Consider the following 25,000-nt stretch of genomic DNA (forward strand, 5'->3'; position numbering starts at 1 on the left):
GGTCAATTTAATGGCCAAAGGCTTACGTTTTTCCGTTACAAATGGCCCACTGATGTTTTGCACTGGTTACGTGGCACGGTACTCACTTTTTATTTACTTTCATTCACTATTTTTATTTACTTTATTTGATTTAATTTAATTTACTTTATTTTTCTATTTATTTATTTTTATTTGATTTGTTTTTATTTACTTTGTTTTTATTTACTTTGTTTTTATTTACTATTTTTATTAACTTTATATATTTTTCACTTTATTTTATTTACTTTATTTTTATTGACTATTTTTATTTACTTTATTTTACTTTATTTTATTTACTTTAGATTCATTATTTTTTATTTAATTGATTTTTTATTTATTTTTCTTCTTTTTATTTGCTTTGCTTTTTATTTACTTTGTTTTTATTTGCTTTGTTTTTATTTACTATTTTTATTAACTTTATATATTTTTTCACTTTATTTTTTATTTACTTTTTTTAATGACTATTTTTATTTACTTTATTTTAATTACTTTAGATTCATTATTTTTTATTTAATAGATTTTTTATTTATTTTTCTTCTTTTTATTTGCGTTGCTTTTTATTTGCTGTGTTTTTACTTTATTTTTATTTACTATTTTTATTAACTTTATATTTTTTTTCACTTTATTTTTTATTTACTTTTTTTATTGACTATTTTTATTGACTATTTTATTTACTTTATTTTATTTACTTTAGATTCATTATTTTTTCTTTAATTGATTTTTTATTTATTTTTCTTTTTTTTTATTTGCGTTGCTTTTTATTTGCTTTGCTTTTACTTTATTTTTATTTACTATTTTTATTAACTTTATATATTTTTTCACTTTATATTTATTTACTTTATTTTTATTCACTATTTTTATTTACTTTATTTTTATTTATTTTTATTTACTTTAGATTCTCTGTTTTTATTTAATTGATTTAATAATTGATTTAAAATTTAAGTCTTACGTTTTTCCGTTACAAATGGCCCACTGATGTTTTGCACTGGTTACGTGGCACGGTACTCACTTTTTATTTACTTTCATTCACTATTTTTATTTACTTTATTTGATTTAATTTAATTTACTTTATTTTTCTATTTATTTATTTTTATTTGATTTGTTTTTATTTACTTTGTTTTTATTTACTTTGTTTTTATTTACTATTTTTATTAACTTTATATATTTTTCACTTTATTTTATTTACTTTATTTTTATTGACTATTTTTATTTACTTTATTTTACTTTATTTTATTTACTTTAGATTCATTATTTTTTATTTAATTGATTTTTTATTTATTTTTCTTCTTTTTATTTGCTTTGCTTTTTATTTACTTTGTTTTTATTTGCTTTGTTTTTATTTACTATTTTTATTAACTTTATATATTTTTTCACTTTATTTTTTATTTACTTTTTTTAATGACTATTTTTATTTACTTTATTTTAATTACTTTAGATTCATTATTTTTTATTTAATAGATTTTTTATTTATTTTTCTTCTTTTTATTTGCGTTGCTTTTTATTTGCTGTGTTTTTACTTTATTTTTATTTACTATTTTTATTAACTTTATATTTTTTTTCACTTTATTTTTTATTTACTTTTTTTATTGACTATTTTTATTGACTATTTTATTTACTTTATTTTATTTACTTTAGATTCATTATTTTTTCTTTAATTGATTTTTTATTTATTTTTCTTTTTTTTTATTTGCGTTGCTTTTTATTTGCTTTGCTTTTACTTTATTTTTATTTACTATTTTTATTAACTTTATATATTTTTTCACTTTATTTTTTATTTACTTTATTTTTATTCACTATTTTTATTTACTTTATTTTTATTTATTTTTATTTACTTTAGATTCTCTGTTTTTATTTAATTGATTTAATAATTGATTTAAAATTTAAGTCTTACGTTTTTCCGTTACAAATGGCCCACTGATGTTTTGCATTTATATTTTACATTAGGCTATTATTTGTGCATAAACATATCCAGATTTAGTAATAAACAGTGTTTGTTTGAAAACTATTTTTTGTTATCGTTATGCACTTATATGAGAGATATAGTATCATTAAATGTGAAGGGGGGGCCTTACAATATTTTTCAGGGGAAAAGGGGGTCTCAGGCAAAAAAAGGTTGGGAACCACTGCACTAGAGGGACATCAGTGACGCAGTTTAAAAGTAATAAAACATAAAAAGAGCAGCGCGAGTGTGATTTTTGTGACGTAGACGTGTTCGTGATGACAGGATTGCCTTTTATGCTGAACTGTTCCTTTAATCTTTTGTGTGCTGATGCCAGAAATAAGCATGTCCTCATTTAGGCTGTTAATTAGCTAATAGAAACTGTTGCCAGGAGACGGATGTCTGATTAGGAAGCGCCGCCAATGCCCACAGGACCAAACAACACACTGCGTCTTTATTTGATCATAGTTAGAATTCTGCATGTGCTGCTGGAGCCATCATTTCACAACACGAACAAGCGAGTGAGAACAAAAACTGATGCTTATGCAAACAATAGTTATTTTTGTGTTTTCTGTGTGTGCTGTTTAATTGTTGTGGATTCGCAGGTGATCAGTCACAGGTGTGTGTATTAGCTCTGACTCTCCAGAACATCATTTTGATTGATCTCTTCTTCGTTGGCCATTTTCTGCAGAGATCAGTGCTTAACGCTTCAGCACTGGTTACCGAAGCAACCTGCTGGACCCACTTCTTTTATTTATTTTAGATTCACAGCTATTTTATTTTGCTTTATTTTTCTATTTATTTATTTTTTATTTGCTTTGCTTTTTATTTGATTTGCTTTTATTTACTATTTTTATTAACTTTATATATATTTTTCACTTTATTTTTTATTTACTTTATTTTTATGGACTATTTTTATTTACTTTATTTTATTTACTTTAGATTCATTATTTTTTATTTAATTGATTTATTTATTTTTCTTTTTTTATTTGCTTTGCTTTTTATTTGCTTTGTTTTTATTTACTATTTTTATTAACTTTATATATTTTTCACTTTATTTTTTATTTATTTTATTTTTATTCACTTTTTTATTAACTTTATTTTACTTTATTTTTATTTACTTTAGATTTTCTGTTTTTATTTAATTGATTTTATTTATTGACTTTCTTTTTATTTACTTTGCCTTTTATTTACTATTTTTATTAACTTTATATACTTTATTTTTATTCACTTTATTTTTATTTACTTTATTTTTATTCACTATTTTTATTTACTTTATATTAACTATTTTTATTTTATTATTACTATTTTATTTTGTTCTGACTTAACACATTTTTCAGGTTAGTATTAAAGCTTTTAATTTTATTTCAGTTTTAATTAATTTTTTTTAATATCAGGTATTCGTTAATAATAAAAATCACTGGACTAAACTAATCAGATAAAACCAGATAAAAAGTTTCCCTGAAGTTCTTCTGCAAACTTAAAGCGTGAAGTGTTCACAGACGCTCACAAATATGCCAGCATGTTCAACAAATAAAAAAACACACAAATTACCTACTGTTCTCCTGAGAAAACAATCCCCAAGGACAGGAGTGACTGATTCTGCCATTGCATTTCTCTCCTCAACACTGCATTTATTTACACCTTTTTTGAAACACCAAACAAACCAACATTTCATGATGCACCTGCAAACTTTCCTGCAGAATCTGATTTAAATAACCTCAAATAGAATCAAATCCATGAGCATAATGAACAAACAACACTAATTATCCTAACAGCATTATCATTTCATCATAAATATATTTATACATACATACATACGCTACCGGTCAAAAGTTTGGTGTCAGTATGATTTTTAAATGTTTTGAAATCCTCTTCTCCTGCTCACCAATGCTGCATTTATTTATAAAGTAAAGATTGTAATATGGTGAAATGTTATTGCAATATAAATTAACTGTTCAAAAGTTGTTTATTACTTCAGTCTAAATTCACGTGATCCTTCAGAAATCATTGTATTATCATTATTATTTTTTTTTATTGTTGTTATTATTGTTATTTTACTATTATTATTATTATTATTTATTACTACTATTTTTTACTATTATTATTTTCACTATTATTATTATTATTTTTTTATTATTGTTGTTATTATTATTTTCACTATTATTATTTTTTTTTATTGTTGTTGTTATTATTATTTTCACTATTATTATTATTATTATTATTACTATAATTATTAATATTACTACTACTATTATTATCTTTATTATTTTTAATTTTATTATTGTTATTATTATTACTATTATTGTTATCATTATTATTATTACTATAAATATTAATATTACTACTACTATTATTATCATTATTATTACTACTATTATTACTACCACTATTATAATTATTATTGTTATTGTTATTACAATTATTATTACAATTATTATTACTACTACTATTACTATTTTTTTAATTAGTAATGCTGATAGTAATAAAAGCAATAATAGCTGGAGTATTTTCATTTTAAACTACATACAATAAAAAGCAGTTGTCTAAAACTGTTATAAATATTTAATAATTATTATATATATTTTTTTACATTTAATAAATGTCGCCTGGATGAACAGAATCATTTTCTTAAAAAAAAATGAAAAAAAAAAACTGACCCCAAACTTCATCATAATTTTACGCAGTCCTACACTCATGCATACACACATACAGTGCAAGCGCACATGTGAGCAAGCAAACGGCGCGCACGCACGCACACACACACACACACACACACACACACACACACACACACACACACACACACACACACACACACAGTAAATCCTCTTTTATCCCTCACTGAACTCATTCTCGGGTGGCCTCGACCGCTGCGCTCCGTCAGATGGCACTTTTGGCCCTGATGTACAGCTCCAGCGCAGACGCTGCTCCCTAATCAAACTATGGATTTAACATTCAGTCAGAGAAACCCATCGCCAGCAGAGCCGCCCTTATAGACCCTTTTAAAATTACCGGGTTTAAAGATTATAAACTACATACGTAAATACATATGAATGTACAAAATATTCAAAACTTTTACAAATGAGATCAAAACTCATCATATTGATTTTGCCAGCTCACATTGCTAGTTTCGTGCTGAACAATTCATCTGTGCATGTCATTAACAATAAACCATAGCTTGCCCTTGTAATCTTTCATTGAAATCTGCAAATGCACTTTCTGTTTGTTTTCAATTAAATTCTCAGATTAGGTCTGTCTAAGGTAGTGGGCGTGGCTAACCTACTTAACCACGCCCCTCCAGCTGTCAGTTTTGACAGAAATGGTGAGGAGGAGGAGTCTGTTAGGTTGTAACAACTCTTCCCAAACCATCTATTGAATGAAACGCCTACTTTACTACATCCAATCAGCTCGCAGTAGGGAAAAAAAAGCCACGCCCACGGTTTATCATTTAATATTCTGTTTCTGTAAGAACTGCATCACAATAAATAAAGCAGTCGCAGCTTCCAGTTCATGCAGTCTTTAAAGATTATGATGACCGTTAAGCACCTCATCTTGTGAAAAGGCAGTAAGCTGAGCTCCACACACACTGTCTGCAGATGCCGAGCGTGCTCATACAGTCCTTCAGCTGATGCACAGCGCTCTCGAAGGGAGAGACTCACTGGATGGACTACATGAGTGCGCTTCATCTGAGAGAGAGCAGCTTTACAAAACATCACCTGAATACTGTATGAACGCACATCTACACGCAGCCAGTGATCTATTTAAGTCTTGTGCCATGTTTAAAATCATATGGTAAAATCCCCATAACACACATCCTCTGCATTATTTGACTACACACACAGACTTCATTAACAATTATTACAGCTTCGCTATTATCTGACTGTGGTTCCGGTTTCAGATCCGGATATTGATCGGTCTGAGGTGAAGCTCTGTAACACACACACACACACATACACGTATGCATTAATATTTAATTAAGGTTAATCCTGCAACATAAACCTCTCGCTGGGCACGACACATTCATTATGATTACAGTCAATGCACTGAGCTGTAGAGACTGCAGGTGAACCACAAGCGTTTACTGCGCTCGTATATGTGAAATGCATGACATGTGGCTAAATTACTCCTCCCCCAGTAAAAGTGTCATTCTTTTTCAAAATATTTCCCAAGACAGGCTTTATTCTGACACATTTTTAATAATAGCTCATTTCTAATAACTCATTGATCATTGCCATGTTGACAGTGCACAATATTTGACTGGATATTTTGCAAGATACTAGTATTCAGCCACACATTTAGTAGGTTAATTAGGTTAACTAGGCAAGTTATGTTAATTAAGCAAGTTGTTGGACAAGAGTGCCTTATTCAATAGGAAATCAAATAAGTTATAATTCAATAGTAAGCTAATAATATTGAGCTTTTAAATTAATTATATTGCACACGCACACATAGACAGACACTAAGGCCCCGTTTACACTAGTGCGTTTTAGTTTTAAAACGGCGTTTTAGAATGAAAACGATCCGCGTCCACAACAACGTTTCACTCGCTGAAACCGCTGAAAACGCACATCACGTGACCACACACACACTCTCGGGCAAGCGCTGCAGCCCATCTACCCAGGTGAGCTTTGCTAGTCGGACTTCTCATCAAGCATCTCCCGCTGGATCTAATCTCACTATATTTATTAAACGGGATATTTCATTCATCTTGTTGTCTTTATCTAACGACATATTCCCTGACTTTGGTCATTGGAATCTATTACTTGTTCTCAGGTAACGTGTTTTGGCTGAGCGCAAAGATGAGTTAATGATTAATGTAACCACGTAGCCTATTCTGTATATTGACTGATCGCTTGTCTTTATTTCCTATAATGTATAAACGTATTGTACGCTATACTTTTATAATGGCTATTATCGATTAATAAACCTGATATTCAGCAGAAAAGAGGGTGCATTTCGTATTTTCACTGAAACTGAAAGGAGGCAGTTGTTATCGGCTCCGTTTTGTTATAAATATCCACACAGTGATGATGAAGCTCATAAATGCAGCACGACGTCTCAACATTTCTGCTGTCTGTTAAGTTGCTAATACCAAAATAAAAATAGGCAGTTCCTTAAATCATGTTTCAGGGCTTGAAATTACCCTTTTTGCTTGGTAGCACTGGTGCTCCTAACTTTAAAAATTTAGGCACATCAGCCAAAATTTAGTCGCACCCACCAATTAAGAGCACCGTTACTACAAGTTTTATACAAACATATTTATTGTATTTGAAATCAACACTAATCAAACTAACAAGCAAAAAAAAAAAATTATATATATATATATATATATATATATATATATATATATATATATATATATATATATATATATATATATATATATATATATATATATAAATGCAAGCTTGAGGAAAATATGTCTCAACGAAATCCCGTTATCACAAGAAAATATATTTTTATAACAGAACTGAGTGAGCAAAAGATACACGGAGCGCTCACCTGCCCTGCACGCACTGCTTAAATGAATCTGTTAACGGTATAACTGTGCTGTTCTCACAAGTGCTGTCTGATATTGCACTAATGCTTTTGAAACATATTGTTGCTTATTATATGCATACATGTTAATAGCAATACCTGTTTATTTTTATGAGTAGCAATATTTGTTTACTCAATGCAAGCCCGTTCGCGATGGTTTACGTGGTGTTCAATTTTACATATAGCTGTCCCTTGCATGGCGGACAGCATCTGGCGACGGAGCAACAGCGTTTTGGAATGAAAACAGCCTCTCCAGTGTTTTCAAAACGCTTAGTTTTTGGCGCTCGAAAACTCCAGCGTAGTGTGGACGGTTGCCGTAACCGTAGCAAAACTTATACGTTTTAAAACAAAAACGCATTCGTGTAAACAGGGCCTTACTCACAATAGACACTAGATCCAGGCATCCATTGTGTGAAATCAACTGGCTGGATGTGCATTATCCTGATTACTACATGCACTGTATAAAAACAAAACAAAGAAACATTGACAACTTTAAATTGTACGGCAACTGCATGGCTTTATTAAGCTGACTCAACTTAAATTGAGTCATCTACAGAACTACAGTGGTTAAAGTTGACTGAACTCAGAAAAGCTGTGCAACAAGTTCTCTTACAATTAAGTCGAGTCAACTTTTTATTTTTTTACAGTGTGAACATTGTTCTGAGCTGTAATAGTTTATTAACTCTTTGATTAAACACAAAGCTGACAGAAAGTAAAACAGCTGATGGAGTATACACTAACCTGCACATTATTCAGACACTAGATGGCGCCAAACAGTCTAAAAAACTGCAACAGCTAACAGAAATTAAAAAAGCTGATGGAGGATACACTAACCTGCATATCATTCAGTCACAAGAGGGTGCCAAACGAAAACAGCGGATGGAGTATACACTAACCATTAACCAACATACCATTCAGTCACAAGAGGGCACCAAACAGTCAAAAAGACACAAAGCTGACAGAAATTAAAACAGCTGATGGAGTATACACTAACCTGTGCATTATTCAGTCGCTAGATGGTGCTAAAAATGCAAAGCAGAGAGAAACAAAAACCGCTGATGGAGTATACACTAACCTAGATATCATTCAGTCACATGATGGCACCAAATTGTCAAAAACACAAAGCTGACATAAACGAAAACTGCTGATGGAGTATACACTAACCTGTGCATTATTCAGACACTAGATGGTGCTAATAATGCAAAGCTGAGAGAAACTGAAACAGCTGATGAAGTATACACTAACCTACATATCATTCAGTCACAAGAGGGCGCCAAACAGACGGAAAAAAAGCAGGAGAGACAAACAAGCATATACATATGGATGCGAGCATGGTTGTGGTTGTTATCTGGGAATAACATACAGTGGAATGTCACGATCAACCAATCAGAATCAAGTAGCGCTGCACAACCTTGGGGAAAAAAATATAATAAATCGAGCATTGCGATATTTGGTTATTCTCCTGTATATATTACGATATACGCACAATTTTACCAGATGACTTGAACATTTCTAGTTGGAAATAACTGATCATTTCAGATCTGCATCTGCATAAAGTCTAATAGTCAATCTATAAACACGATAAATAATTTGATTTAATTTAAATAAACAGTGTTTTATCATTATATCGAGTCTAACGCTATTGAAGTACAGTAATTATGAATATTAAAAAATATTTAAATGAAATTAATCATTATTAAAACGTACAAGGGTACAATTTTAAATGCCTTTGAACATCATTATAGAGTCACAGGCCTCAAAAACACATGCAGATGATCAACTCGAATACAAACTCAATACTGCACATCCAACGATGGGATTACTGTGAATGATATAGATGCTGAAACCATATATTGTGCAGTCTTCAACTGTATGTGCAGATCTCAGGTCAGTGCCTGCATTTAGATTGGATCGAGTGTGTTTGCAGCACTATCAGCCCCATCAGACACACACACACACAGTAAAACATGAAGCCGACGAGGGTCTAATAAAGCAGAACACGCTTTGCTGTGGCTGCGATTTCCTTCTGAACCTCGATGTACACACACACACACACACACACACACACACACACACACACACACACACACACACGTGCAGCTAATTAACTAGCTGGTAAAGCTGCAGTCGCTGCACTTCTGTAGTTGCTCACACACTTCACCAGCTTGACACAATTACAACAACACACACCTCTGAGAGACACTCTGACACACACACAGATTAAAATGTCAGAACAGCTGGCAACATCTTTGCATGCGGTGTGTATTATCAAACCCGAGGCGAGTGTTTTTCACTGTGTGTGTGTGAATTAATTTCACCTGAAGAGATCCAGAACAACAGGAATCTCCTGAAGTTACCATAGAAACACAGAGAGAAAACACACACACATACACACACACACACACATACACACACGCACATATACACCTTACAAACACAGAGGAAACACACAGACACACACACAGAGACATAAAAAGCATACAGACACATTGGAAATCCACCCACAGACAGAGACACAACAGAAACACACTAAGAGGAATCAAACGCGCACACACACAGTGTTAAGAGTTCATTAGTTTATGTTACACGGTTAAAAATGCTGAGTTGTCAGAACTCAACATTGAGCCAAACATGGACAAACCCAATGGGTTAATTTTAATTACATTTAAATTACACTTTTTAACCCAATTGTTAAATAATATACTACTAACTACTACTACAACTACTACTACTACTACTAATAATAATAATAATAATAATAACAATAATAATAACAATAATAATAGAAATAATAATAATAATAATAATAATTTAAGATAATTATAAAAAATAATAAAATAATGAAAATATAGCAATAACAAGTATAATAAAACATTATAATAAAAATAATATTAATAAATATAAATAATAAGACAATAAAATAATAATAATGATAAATAATAATAATAGAAAATATTAATGATAATAAAACAACAAGAATAATAAAAATTATAATAAAAGAAAATAATAAAATATTATTATTATTATTATTATTAATATTAGTAGTATTATTAATAATAATAATAATAAAACAATAATAATACAATTTAAATAATAATAATATTAATAGTACTAATAATAATTATTATTATAAAATTTATAATAATAATAATGGAAATAACAATAATAATAATAATAATAATAATTATTATTATTATTATTATTATTATTATTATTATTATTATTATTATTATTATTTATAATAATAATAATATTAATATTAATAATCATTTAAAATAATAATTATAAAAAAATAATAAAATGAAAATATAGCAATAACATGTATAATAAAACATTATAATAAAAAATTATATTAATAAATATGAATAATAAGACAATAAAAATAATAATAATGATAAATAAAAATAATAGAAAATATTAATGATAAAAAACAACAAGAATAATAAGAATTAGAATAAAAGAAAATAATAAAATATTAATAATAATAATAATAATAAAACAACAATAATAAAATTCGAATAATAATAATAATAATAGTACTAATAATAATTATTATTATAAAATTAATAATAATAATAGTGGCACAGTGGCTCAGTGGTCAGTGTCGCCTCACAGCAAGAAGGTCACTGGTTCGAGTCCCGTCTGTGTCAGTTGACGTTTCTGTGTGGAGTTTGCATGTTCTCCCCGTGTTGGCGTGGGTTTCCTCCAGGTGCTCCGGTTTCCCTCAGTTCAAACACATGTGCTATAGGGCAATTGATGAACTAATTTGACCGTAGTGTGTGTGTGTGTGTGTGTGTGTGTGTGTGTGTGTGCGTGTGTGTGTGTGTGTGTGTGTGTATACAAGAGTGTATGGGTGTTTTCTAATACTGGGTTGTGGCTGGAAGGGCATTCAAATAAATAAGTAAAATATATGCTGGATAAGTTGTCGGTTCATTCCGCTGTGGCGACCCCTGATTAATAAAGCGATTAAGCCAAAAAAAATTTGTGAGTGGGTGAATAATAATAATAATCATAATAATAACAAAACTGATTAATAATGTGCTATTCTTGAACTCAAAGTGCTGCAGTGTATATAAAAAACAAGTATGTTGACCATAAGTTGACCTATGACTACCCAGCATTTTTTGTGTAGCTAATTTAAAAACAACATGGAAATAAACGATGAGGAAATCAGTGTCTCCAAATTAAAATATATCACAGACTGAAAGACCTGAGCAATGTGTGTGTGTGTGTGTGTGTGTGTGTTATAAAAGCTCTCAGAGCAGCATACCATAAATATTTCAGCGCATCTGAAAAGATGACAAGCTTTCGCTCTCCATAACTCACTCTCTGACCACAGACAGAAAAACTGCATTTATTTAAAGGTCAAAGAGGAAAGACTGTGTGTGTGTGTGTGTGTGTGTGTGTGTGTGTGTGTGTGTGTGTGTGTGTGTGTGTGTGTGCTTAGTTGGAGTCTCATCCTATGAGTCCAGGCCTGACAACACCACAACACACACACACACACAGATGTGTCTTTGTGCTCGTCCTTGTGTCTGAGTGTGTGTGATGATGAACACTGTGCTCTTTGTGAGATGGTCCCGAGGCATCCATGTGTGTGTTTAGGACACAGCCGTGGGAACATTCAAACAGGAGCGTCCAGTGGCATATGATCAGCATGTGACAGTCGCACATATTCACACACACACACACACACACACACACACACACACACACACACACACACACACACACACACACACACACACACACACACACACACACACACACACACACACACACACACACACACACACACACACACACACACACTACGGACAATTTAGCCTACCCAATTCACCTGTACCACATGTCTTTGGACTGTGGGGGAAACCGGAGCACACGGAGGAAACCCACACGAACACAGGGAGAACATGCAAACTCCATCGAACCAGCGACCTTCTTGCTGTGAGGCGACAGCACTACCTACTGCGCCACTACGTCGCCCTATCAACATATTTGTAAAACTAAAATGTAATTTTATACACAATTACATTTACATTTTTACCAGAGAAAAAAATGGAACTGAATAATCCGTATCTTCATTTCTCTTTGCTTTTATTCATCCTAAACCATAAAAAAAATCCAGACATGCTAAGAGATAGAGAAGATAGTGTAGATTTTTATTATTATTATTATTATTATTATTATTAATTATTATTGTTAGAATTATCAAATCTATTATCTGTTTTTCTTTTTGGTCATTTATTTCTTAATGTAAGTTACTTAGTTAATTATATACATTTATTTATATAAATTTATTTTTATATATTTATATATATATATATATATATATATATATATATATATATATATATATATATATATATATATATATATATATATATATATATTTATATATATATATATATATATATATATATATATATATATATATATATATATATATATATATATATATAAATAAATAATAAATAAATTAATTAAATAATTAATTACATTACATTTAAGATTTTTAAAATTACATCACGGGGAGAACATGCAAACTCCACACAGAAACACCAGCTGACCCAGCCAGGACTCAAATCAGCGACCTTCCTGCTGTTATGTCACAGTGCTACTCACTGAGCCACCGTGTCACCCCCTATAAAGTTTAAATTAATTTTATTAATATTTTAATACTCTATATATATTTTGTAATATGAATATTCACCCTCATGCTTTAAATGAATTAGTCAGTGCTGAATGAAACTATTAAATAAGAATCTGCCTGACCTTAAACACCCAAAAACCAAAACCCGTGCAAAACAACAGACGAACAGACACTGATTATCAAAACGTACACCGTGCCATCTGTAATAATCCAAACACGTCTGATCTACACTGATGAATCCGAGTAGCAATCAATAGTAATTCATAAAGACAGGCATCAGAATCAGTGTGTGTGCATGTGTGTGTGTGTGTGTGTGTGTTCTCAGCCAGATCTCATGCTGAGTCACTAATTACAGACATGTAGAGCTCAGCATAACACACGCAACAACCAGCAGCGCAGTGATGTGAGTGTGTGTGTGTGTGTGTGTGTGTGTGCATGTGTGTGTGTGTGTGTGTGTGTGATTAACCTCCACGGCTCACATCACAGCCAATGCCTCAACTGGAGTGATAACACTCAATCCAGTGTACGTGTGTGTGTATATGTGTGTTTGTTCATCTTTTATTACACTGCATATTTTTTATTGTTTCATCAAGTCAAGCATCTCTGTTAAAGTCTCGTCGTTTCATTGCACTGTATTTTACGTTTGTGCGTTTATGCATTTAGCAGATGCTCTGTTTTCTGCTTTACCCAATTAAGCATCCTCATTATTACTGCCATGTCATTGGATTTTGATGCATTTTTCATTTAAGCATTTTGCTAAGGAGTGCATGATGTTTAATGTCTGTGATTATGTCCTAATATTGTTGTTTTGATTATGTGAGATAAGGCGTTATGAAGCATGTCAATTACCTTTGCTGAAACACTGTAAAAAGCATGCTTTGTGTGACGCAGTCCATTTAAATGCTGCTAAAATTAATCTATAACTCAAGTTATGAAAGAAAATATATATTAAAAAGTATTTAAGAGTTTGTTTTTATATATTTATAGCATGATATGATATGATTTCACACAAGCATGTCGTTTCCTGAATGTCAGCAGCAATTCAGTCATAAAAGAGCCAACTGGTCTTCTTCTGAATGAATCAGCGGTTTTGAACAAATACTTTGAAAGAATGATTCAATGATTCGCTCACTAAGACTGGGATTTGTTGCCACATTAGGTAGTTTTAACTTCATGTTTAATAATTTATTACAGGACTAAATCAACCAAGAACAAAACAAAAACAGTCCTGTTTTGTAAAAATAAAATAAAAACATTTAAGTATTAATTACTATTTGGTTGTTCTGCTTCTGTCTGCTAGTTTTATTAAATTAAATTAAAATTAATCAAAATTAATTAAAATAAAATAAAATTTTAATTAAATAATTTATAATTTTTGTTTAAAATTATATATTTTAATTTTAATGTATATATATATATATATATATATATATATATATATATATATATATATATACATACACAAAACTATAAATAAATATATAATAATAAATATAAATAAAAAAAAAAAAAAAAAAATATATATATAATATAAATATTTATATATGAATATCATTAAATATAAATATATTTTCTAATATATATATATATATATATATATATATATATATATATATATATATATTCTAAAATATATATATATATATATATATATATATATATATATATATATATATATATATAAAATACATAAAGCATCAAATTAAATTAAATACATAAAATAAAAAATAAATAATGAGAGATATGTTTGTCAATTTTGCACACTTTTAATGTTGTAATTCTCTTAAGAATTATACCAACCAAGCTTTTTTTATTAATGCATTTTATATGTAGACAAATATTACATTTTTAAAAAAATTAAAAATGTATATTTAAATAAAATAAAATAATTTAATTAAATTAAAAATAACAATAAAATTGAAAATAAAATGAAAAATAAAATAAAAGGAAATTAATGTGTGTTGCGAACTGTTCTGCATTGAAACCGGTTGCAACTTGGCTTCAACATAAATCTGAATAATCTCTTCCTAAACAAAGCTCACGATAAGAGTAATCAATACTTTATGTCGAATGCTTTATGTTTGGGTTTTGATCATATCAAGTATCAGTAAACAGCAATAATAACTGATTCAGGCCATGTTCAAGCAAGAGAAAGATCAGGTGTCTCTATAAAGCATCCTCTGTGCAGGGGCAGAGGTCAGAGAGGTCAGAGAGGTCAGCGGGTCAATCCTCAGCTTATAGCAAGTTTAACTTCTAAAAACAGCTCCGAGGATCAGCGACACACAACCATCCGTCACTTCATTCTGCTTCACATCTGACACTGTCTGAACTTTGCATGTGCCGGAGTGTATCTGTGTTTATGTCTGTGCATCTTTGTGTTACTCTGTTTGTGCGCACGTCTATGAGTGTGTCGGTATGTGTGTGCATTTGTGTTTATATATCTGTGTGTAGGTCTGTGTTTTTGTGTGTATGTGCATCAACAGTATGTATGTGTGTGTACATGTATGTCTGTGTGTGTATGTTTGCATGTATAGGTCTGTGTTTGCATGTGTCTGTGTGTATACAGTATGTCCATGTTAGTGTCTCTGTCTGTGTGTGTGTGTTTGCATGTGTCTAAGTATCTGTGTGTCTATTTCTGCATGTGTGTTTTTATGTCTGTCTGTGCGTGTGTGTGTGTGTGTGTGTGTCCATGTCTGTTGGGCTCAGTTGGCTGGTCCATCTGTTGTTTCTGTGTCCAGACTGACTGCCCTGCACTGTAAACCCAGACGGGCCGAGCTGAAGACGGGTCAGGGGCGTCCAGACATGCTGCAGATCAGCAGGATTAACTCCGCTTCACACACACACACACGCACACACAACCATCCAAAAGACTCCTAAACCCACTTAAAGCTAATTAATAAAGCTCTAAAGAGCATGCAGACTGGCGGCCTTTGGAAAATCCAGACACACTACAGTAGGTGTGTGTGTGTGTGTGTGTGTGTGTGTGTGTGTGTGTGTGTGTGTGTGTGTGTGTGTGTGTGTGTGTGTGTGTGTGTGATCTAAACAACTGATCACGAGACTAATAACATCAACACAACTCAGGAGTCCTCACATGAATGGTGATCTGGGTAGGGTTTCAGTAGCTGCTCGTAAGTTCTTCCTTAAACGGGAAGGTAAAGTCCACACTAAAGGCTTAGTAACTACTAGCTAGTTAGTAACTAAATTTGCCCTTATTTACTACCATGTTCTTAAGGCAAGCCATAGTTATTAGGTACAAAGCTCTCCGTAAAGTTATGCTTAGTCGCACTGAATGAAGCATAAGAGTGACAGCAGCAGTAGAGGTGTAGTGAGGAGCACTTCAGTGATGGACTGTCTCACACACACACACACACACACACACACACACACAGAACATGAAGCTGCTGCTAGAGACTCATTCACATCTTCAGTCGCTCTCGCAGGGATGGACACAGAGTCTGTCGTCTATTTCACATCTCACTGAATCCATCATGTGATGCTCCACTGAGCCCTTACACTCCTGCCAGCCCACAACACACACTTTATACACACACATGTACACACTCACACATATATATACACACGATTTTACACAAATGTAAACATACACTTCTACACAAATGAAGACAACCCCAACCAACACATACACACACATGTACACACACACACACACATATATTTATACACACCCTTTTACACAAATGTAAACATACACTTCTACACAAATGTAGACAACCTCAACCAACACATACACACACATGTACACACACACACACACACATATATTTATACACACCCTTTTACACAAATGTAAACATACACTTCTACACAAATGTAGACAACCTCAACCAACACATACACACACATGTACACACACATGTACACACACACACACACACACACACACACACACACACACACACACACACACACATATTTATACACACCCTTTTACACAAATGTAAACATACATTTCTACACAAATGTAGACAACCGCAACCAACACATACACACACATGTACACACACACACACACATATTTATACACACCCTTTTACACAAATGTAAACATACACTTCTACACAAATGTAGACAACCTCAACCAACACATACACACACATGTACACACACACACAAACACGTATATTTATACACACCCTTTTACACAAATGTAAACATACACTTCTACACAAATGTAGACAACCTCAACCAACACATACACACACATGTACACACACACACACACACATATATTTATACACACCCTTTTACACAAATGTAAACATACACTTCTACACAAATGTAGACAACCTCAACCAACACATACACACACATGTACACACACATGTACACACACACACACACACACACACACACACACACACACACACACACACACACACACACATATTTATACACACCCTTTTACACAAATGTAAACATACATTTCTACACAAATGTAGACAACCGCAACCAACACATACACACACATGTACACACACACACACACATATTTATACACACCCTTTTACACAAATGTAAACATACACTTCTACACAAATGAAGACAACCCCAACCAACACATACACACACATGTACACACACACACACACATATATTTATACACACCCTTTTACACAAATGTAAACATACACTTCTACACAAATGTAGACAACCTCAACCAACACATACACACACATGTACACACACACACACACACATATATTTATACACACCCTTTTACACAAATGTAAACATACACTTCTACACAAATGTAGACAACCTCAACCAACACATACACACACATGTACACACACATGTACACACACACACACACACACACACACACACACACACACACACACACACACACACACATATTTATACACACCCTTTTACACAAATGTAAACATACATTTCTACACAAATGTAGACAACCGCAACCAACACATACACACACATGTACACACACACACACACATATTTATACACACCCTTTTACACAAATGTAAACATACACTTCTACACAAATGTAGACAACCTCAACCAACACATACACACACATGTACACACACACACAAACACGTATATTTATACACACCCTTTTACACAAATGTAAACATACACTTCTACACAAATGTAGACAACCTCAACCAACACATACACACACATGTACACACACATGTACACACACACACACACACACACACACACACACACACACACACACACACACACACACACACACACACACACACACACACACACACATATTTATACACACCCTTTTACACAAATGTAAACATACATTTCTACACAAATGTAGACAACTCCAACCAAAACACACACACACACATATATTTATACACACCCTTTTACACAAATGTAAACATACACTTCTACACAAATGAAGACAATCCCAACCAACACATACACACACATGTACATACACACACACATATTTATACACACCCTTTTACACAAATGTAAACATACACTTCTACACAAATGTAGACAACCTCAACCAACACATACACACACATGTACACACACACACACACACATGTACACACATGTACACACATGTACACACACACACACACACACACACACACACACACACACACACATATATTTATACACACCCTTTTACACAAATGTAAACATGCATTTCTACACAAATGTAGACAACTCCAACCAAAACACACACACACATATATTTATACACACCCTTTTACACAAATGTAAACATACACTTCTACACAAATGAAGACAACCTCTACCAACACATACACACACATGTACATACACACACACACACATACACACACACACATATATTTATACACACCCTTTTACACAAATGTAAACATACACTTCTACACAAATGTAAACAACTCCAACCAACACACACACACACACACATTTACACACACATGTACACACACATGTACACACACACACACACACACACACACACACACACTTATAAAGTGCCCTTTTGGGTCCCACTTTACATTAAGTGGCCTTAACTAATATGTACTTAAACAGGTATTAATAGTTTATTACAATGTACTTATTGTGTAAATACATGCATTTATTGTGTACTTATGCTTGATTGAATACCTGTATGTAATTACATCTGTAACTAACTTCTGTAATACATTTGTAAATACACTGTTGACCATCCCTACACCTTAACCCACCCTTAAACTTACCCATACCACCAAACCTGTCCATAACCCAACCTCTATCCCAACTCAAAAGCACCACAAGTGTTCTCAAATACATCATAAACACAGTAAGTACATTGTATTTATTTTTTGATGCAAGTGCATAGTAGTTAAGGACACTTAATATAAAGTGGGACCCTCTTTTGAAATGGAATTGTGATGTCTGACGCCAACATTTGTCAAGATGTCCAATACCAGACGGTAACACAAACAGTAAACAAGTCAAACATAAGTAAAACAATAGCGACTGAAACCCGAGATCTGAAAAATGCCTTTCCACAGAGCAACAATGCGATCCTGTTTACCACAGCAATCAAAACTACCAACTGTGAACAATAAAAACCACAATGCACTGACTAAATCATCTCTAAATGTCTACCGTGGCTATCAGCAGTAAACCGATGGCTAAAATACAGTCTCAAGCACAGCAACTGCATCTAATCAGCATTAAATCACTGGATAATGACATGCCTTACTTTTAAAGCAAGCATTAAAACAGCATCACTTTGACCAACAGCGCGCGCAGTCCAAACCATGTCAGATGAGCAAGAGAACAGCTTCAGACTTTCATGAAGAATTCGACACACTTTATTATTCATTGGAAGCCTGTGCACTGATAAATCTCCAATAATAGACTAGGAATAGAAATAAAGGGGGCCTAATATGTCCTCTTCCCATATAAAATAAGTCTCTGATGTCTCTAGAGTGTGTGTGTGTGTGTGTGTGTGTGTGTGTGTGTGTGTGTGTGTGTGTGAAGTTTCAAATCAAAATAGCACACAGATCTTTTCTAGCTCTCTGAATCTGACCCTTTTAGGTTTCGATCCTAATTGTGGTGACTGTCGCTTTAAATGCAAATGAGATTGTGCCTTTTTTAAAAAGAGGGCGGAGCTGTAAACATCTGTCTCAGCATAGAGGCAGATTTAAAACTAATTGTGGGCGGCTGCTTCTCACAGGGCTGTTTATGCTAATGAGGTGGAGATGGTCACTAGTGGGCGGGGCTTTCGCCCTTTGATGACACGTATAAAGGGAGAATGTCAATCAAAGTGTTTCTGCACACTGTTTATATCAAGTCTGGTTATACAAACTAGACTTAATGTTTACCATTAGAGGCTGTCTATATTCACACACCGCCAACACATAACTGTTCTTTAAACCCCTTGTAAAAGTGATTTTACAAGGGGTTTAGAAGAAACTAAATAAAATGAGATTTGATTTTAAGTTCCCTTTAATGACGTTGTCAGCTGTTTATTTTTGCTGGTTTCATAATATCTGAAAATACCTCCACCACATTTTCAAGAAGAACAAAACTTGGGAATTATGAGCAGCAATTAATTACATGCAAAATGACCAGAAACATACAATCACCCCAAAGATAGCATGATAAAACAAATGTTTTCTGCAAAAACAAGCATGAAGATAAGACAACTTTCTACTTCTTGAAGTTTCTGCCAACCCGACTCTACATCACAACTTTTCATTCCAGATGGATGGGGCAACCATTCCAAAATGGTGAAAAGCCTTGGAGTAACGATTGATGACCAACTAAACTTCTCTGACCACATCTCTAGAACTGCTCGATCGTGCAGATTCACACTCTAAAACATCAGAAAGATCCGACCCTTCTTATCTGAACATGCAGCTCAACTCCTTGTTCAAGCTCTTGTTCTCTCCAGACTGGACTATTGCAACTCTCTACTAGCCGGGCTTCCAGCTAACTCTATCAAGCCTCTTCAGCTGCTTCAGAACGCAGCAGCACGAGTAGTCTTTAATGAACCTAAAAGAGCACATGTCACTCTGCTGCTCATCCGTTTGCACTGGCTGCCAGTTGCTGCTCGCATCAAATTCAAAGCTCTGATGTTTGTTTACAAAAGCGACTTCTGGCTTTGCTGCTTTTTATCTGCTCTCACTTCTGCAGATGTATGTGCCCTCCAGAAACTTGCGTTCTGTGAATGAACGTCGCCTCGTGGTTCCATCCCAAAGAGGGAAGAAATCACTTTCCCGAACTCTCGCGTTCAATCTGCCCAGTTGGTGGAATGAACTGCCTAACTGCATCAGAACAGCAGAGTCACTCGCTGTCTTCAAGAAACGACTAAAAACCCAAATATTTAGTCTCCACTTTCCTTCCTAATCTGCAATTGCCTCTCTGGCTCCACCGCTAACTGTATTACAAAAAAAAATTACTAATGTTTTACTTCTTACACTTTACACACCTGAAACTTGCCTACAGCACTTATTAGGGACCGAGCACCGAAACGGTGCGTAGGCCCTATTGGAATTGCTCCGTTTATTATTATTATTATTATTATTATTATTATTATTATTATTCTCCTCCGGAATGAATCGCGATTTTGAGGGGCTAAACATGGCCGAAAACTCACGCAACTTTGCACACGCCTCAGAAGTGGCGAAAATTTACGTTTATTATGGGCTTCGGAAGTGGGCGTGGCAAAATGACTCGACAGCGCCACCTAGAAAAATTAAACGGACGAGCCCCCGATCCACGAATCACGCACATGCACGAAAATTGGCACACACCTCAAACATGCCAAAACATACGAAAAAGTCTCTTGGAGCCATATCTCAAACCCAACAGGAAGTCGGATATTTTTTACTTCCTGCGGCGAAAAAGTGGCGTTTTTGCCATTTCCAGGCGTTGTATTTTAACGAACTCCTCCTAGGGATTTTATCCGATCGACACCAAAATTGGGTTTTGATATCTAAAGGCCTTGGCGATGTTAAATTGCGAAGCTTTAGAGTTTTCGTCGATGGGCGTGTCCGTGGCGGCCTCGCAAACTTTGACGATTCGCCACAAAACAGGAAGTCGTTATAACTCAGGCATGCATTATCCGATCTGCCTCAAAATTCATACGCTTGATAAGCGTCCTGACCTGAACACGTTTACATGCCAATATCCAGATACAGTTACAGCGCCACCTGCTGGCCACAGGAAATGACATGATTTACGGAATTATAAACTCCTCCCACAAATTTTATCGTATCAACACCAAAATTGAGTGGTGTTATCTGAAAGCTTTAGCGATGTTATATTGTGAAGATCTAGAGTTTTCGCAGAGGGGCGTGTCCATGGCGGTATGACAAACCTCAACGCTTCGCCATGGAACAGGAAGTCCTTATAACTCAACCACACAATGTCCGATCTGCCTGAAACTTCACATGGTTGATAAACGTCATCTCTTGAACACATCCACATAACAATATTGAAGTGGGCGTGGCAAAATGACTCGACAGCGCCACCTAGAAAAATTAAATGGACGAGCCCCCGATCTACGAATCACGCACATGCACAAAAATTGGCACACACCTCAAACATGGAAAAACATACGAAAAAGTCTCTTGGAGCCATATCTCAAACCCAACAGGAAGTCGGATATTTTTAACTTCCTGTGGCGAAAAAGTGGCGCTTTTGCCATTTCCAGGCGTTGTATTTTAACGAACTCCTCCTAGGGATTTTATCTGATAAACACCAAAATTGGGTTTTGTCATCTTAAAGCCTTGGTGATGTTAGATTGCGAAGCTTTAGAGTTTTCATCGATGGGCGTGTCCGTGGCGGCCTCGCAAACTTTGATGATTCGCCACAAAACAGGAAGTCTTTATAACTCTGGCATGCAATATTCGATCTGCCTCAAAATTCACACATTTAATAACAGTCCTGACCTGATCAGGTTTACGTGCTGATATCCAGTTACAGCTATAGCGCCACCTGCTGGCCACAGGAAATGACATGTTTGACACTCTAACAAACTCCTCCCACAAACTTTCCCGTATCAGCACCAAAATAGAGTGAAGTCATCTGAAAGCTCTAGCGATGATATATTGTGAAGATCTAGAGTTTTTGCAGAGGGGCGTGTCTGTGGTGGCATGACAAACCTCAACGCTTCGCCATGGAACAGGAATTTCTTATAACTCAACCACACAATGTCTGATCTGCCTGAAACTTCACATGATTGATAAAAGTCCTCTCCTGAACACATCCACATAACAATATTGAGTCAGTCATAGCGCCACCTGCTGGCAGAAGGTAGTTTGGCTTGTAACTCGGCCACACAATGTCAGATCTGCCTAAAATGTCACATGGTTGATAAAAGTCCTCTCCAAAACACATCTACATAATAATATTGAGTCAATCATAACGCCACCTGCTGGCAGAAGGTAGTTTGGCTTATAACTCAGCCACACAATGTCCCATGTGCCTGAAATTTTACATGGTTGATAAGATTCCTCTCCGGAAGACATCTACATGCCAATCTTAAGTCACAGTTATAGCGCCACCTGCTGACAGATGGTAGTTTGCAGTATAACTCAACCACACAAAGTCCGATCTGGCTGAAACTTCACAAGTTTGATAAAAGTCCTCTCCTGAACACATCTACATAACAACATTGAGTCTGTCATAGCGCCACCTGCTGACAAAAGGCAGTTTGGCTTATAACTCAGCAAAACAATGTCCGATCTGCCTGAAACTTCACATGGTTGATAAGTTTCCTCTCCTGAAGACATCTACATGCCAATCGTGAGTCACAGTTATAGCGCCACCTGCTGACAGGAGGAAATTTGGCATAAATCTGTTATTTTCTCAGATTTTTTTATTATATCGGCTTAAATTATTACTGTTCGCTGTTCTCTGTCATCCTGAGGCCACCGGGCGGCGGTGAGCCCGAGTGCGAGGTCCCTATCATCGCTGCTTGCAGCTTTAATTCATTGTTGCTCTTCTAGTTGTGTAAATTGCTTCCTTGTCCTCATTTGTAAGTCGCTTTGGATAAAAGTGTCTGCTATATGACTAAAGGTAAATGTAAATGAAAACTTTGCCATCATCAAATGCAAAACAGCGATAAAGGGGTAGTTCAAGCATATACACAAATGCTGTCATCCGTTATTCAACCTTGATAAGTTCTTGTATTAAACAGAAAAGAAGATATTTAGAAAAATGTTGGAAAACAGTAAACATTGACTTTCATAGTGTTTGTTTTTCCGGAAACACTTTAGTTTAGGTCACACCTGGCTTCCTACCGGCTTTTTATTAAGAGATTAACTATTATTATTAGTTATAAACTATGATCTTAATCAAACCCAAAACCTATACCCCACTACTACCTTATTAATTATTAATAAGCATTTAATTATTCGTCTGTAGAGCTAATATAGTCTTAATTAATGGTTTGTAAGCAGCGTGAATTGTGGATTGAAAAAAAAAAAGTGTTACGATTTTCCTATTATGGAAGTCAATGGTTACCGGTTTCCAACATTCATCAAAATATCTCCTTTTGCGTTTACTAAAAAAGAGAAATATGTGGAGCCACTTTTTTTTGGCTCAACATCACTTTATGAGGTGATATTCTGTCTTACCTTCTTCATTCTGCCGTTTCGTGTTCCTGCGAAAACCACTGTGTTTCCCCGATAATCGTACGCAGCGACAGAAGTCATCCCGTCATCTTTGTCAATGAAGAGCGGCGTGCCCTCGATGGTCTTGGTGCCCCCTAGAGGCTGGTTAAAATCCTGCCCGCAGAAATTATCATCGATCTGGAGAGGCTGAAACACAGAAACAGGAGGGTTAGAAATAGGCATGGGACGATTACTGACTTCAAGGTTTACCGCGGTTTGGAA

General features: G+C 33.9%; 1 protein-coding gene across 3 annotated transcripts in view; it reads right to left on the reverse strand.

Moving 5' to 3' along the window:
• Positions 1-25,000, reverse strand: part of plxna1b (plexin A1b) — a 744,633-nt gene that overhangs the window by 119,017 nt on the left and 600,616 nt on the right. For 2 of the 3 annotated variants that reach the window (XM_087255664.1, NM_001110010.1), the window contains one exon: positions 24,743-24,925. The exons of the other annotated variant lie outside the window; for it this stretch is intronic. In XM_087255664.1, the coding sequence (XP_087111790.1) occupies positions 24,743-24,925 (183 nt within the window). The remainder of the gene's footprint in view (positions 1-24,742; positions 24,926-25,000) is intronic. 3 annotated transcript variants of the gene reach the window in all.

Source organism: Danio rerio, chromosome 6, assembly GCF_052040795.2.
Source record: "Danio rerio strain M-AB ecotype USA chromosome 6, GRCz13ab, whole genome shotgun sequence".
Classification (NCBI taxonomy): Eukaryota; Metazoa; Chordata; class Actinopteri; order Cypriniformes; family Danionidae; genus Danio; species Danio rerio.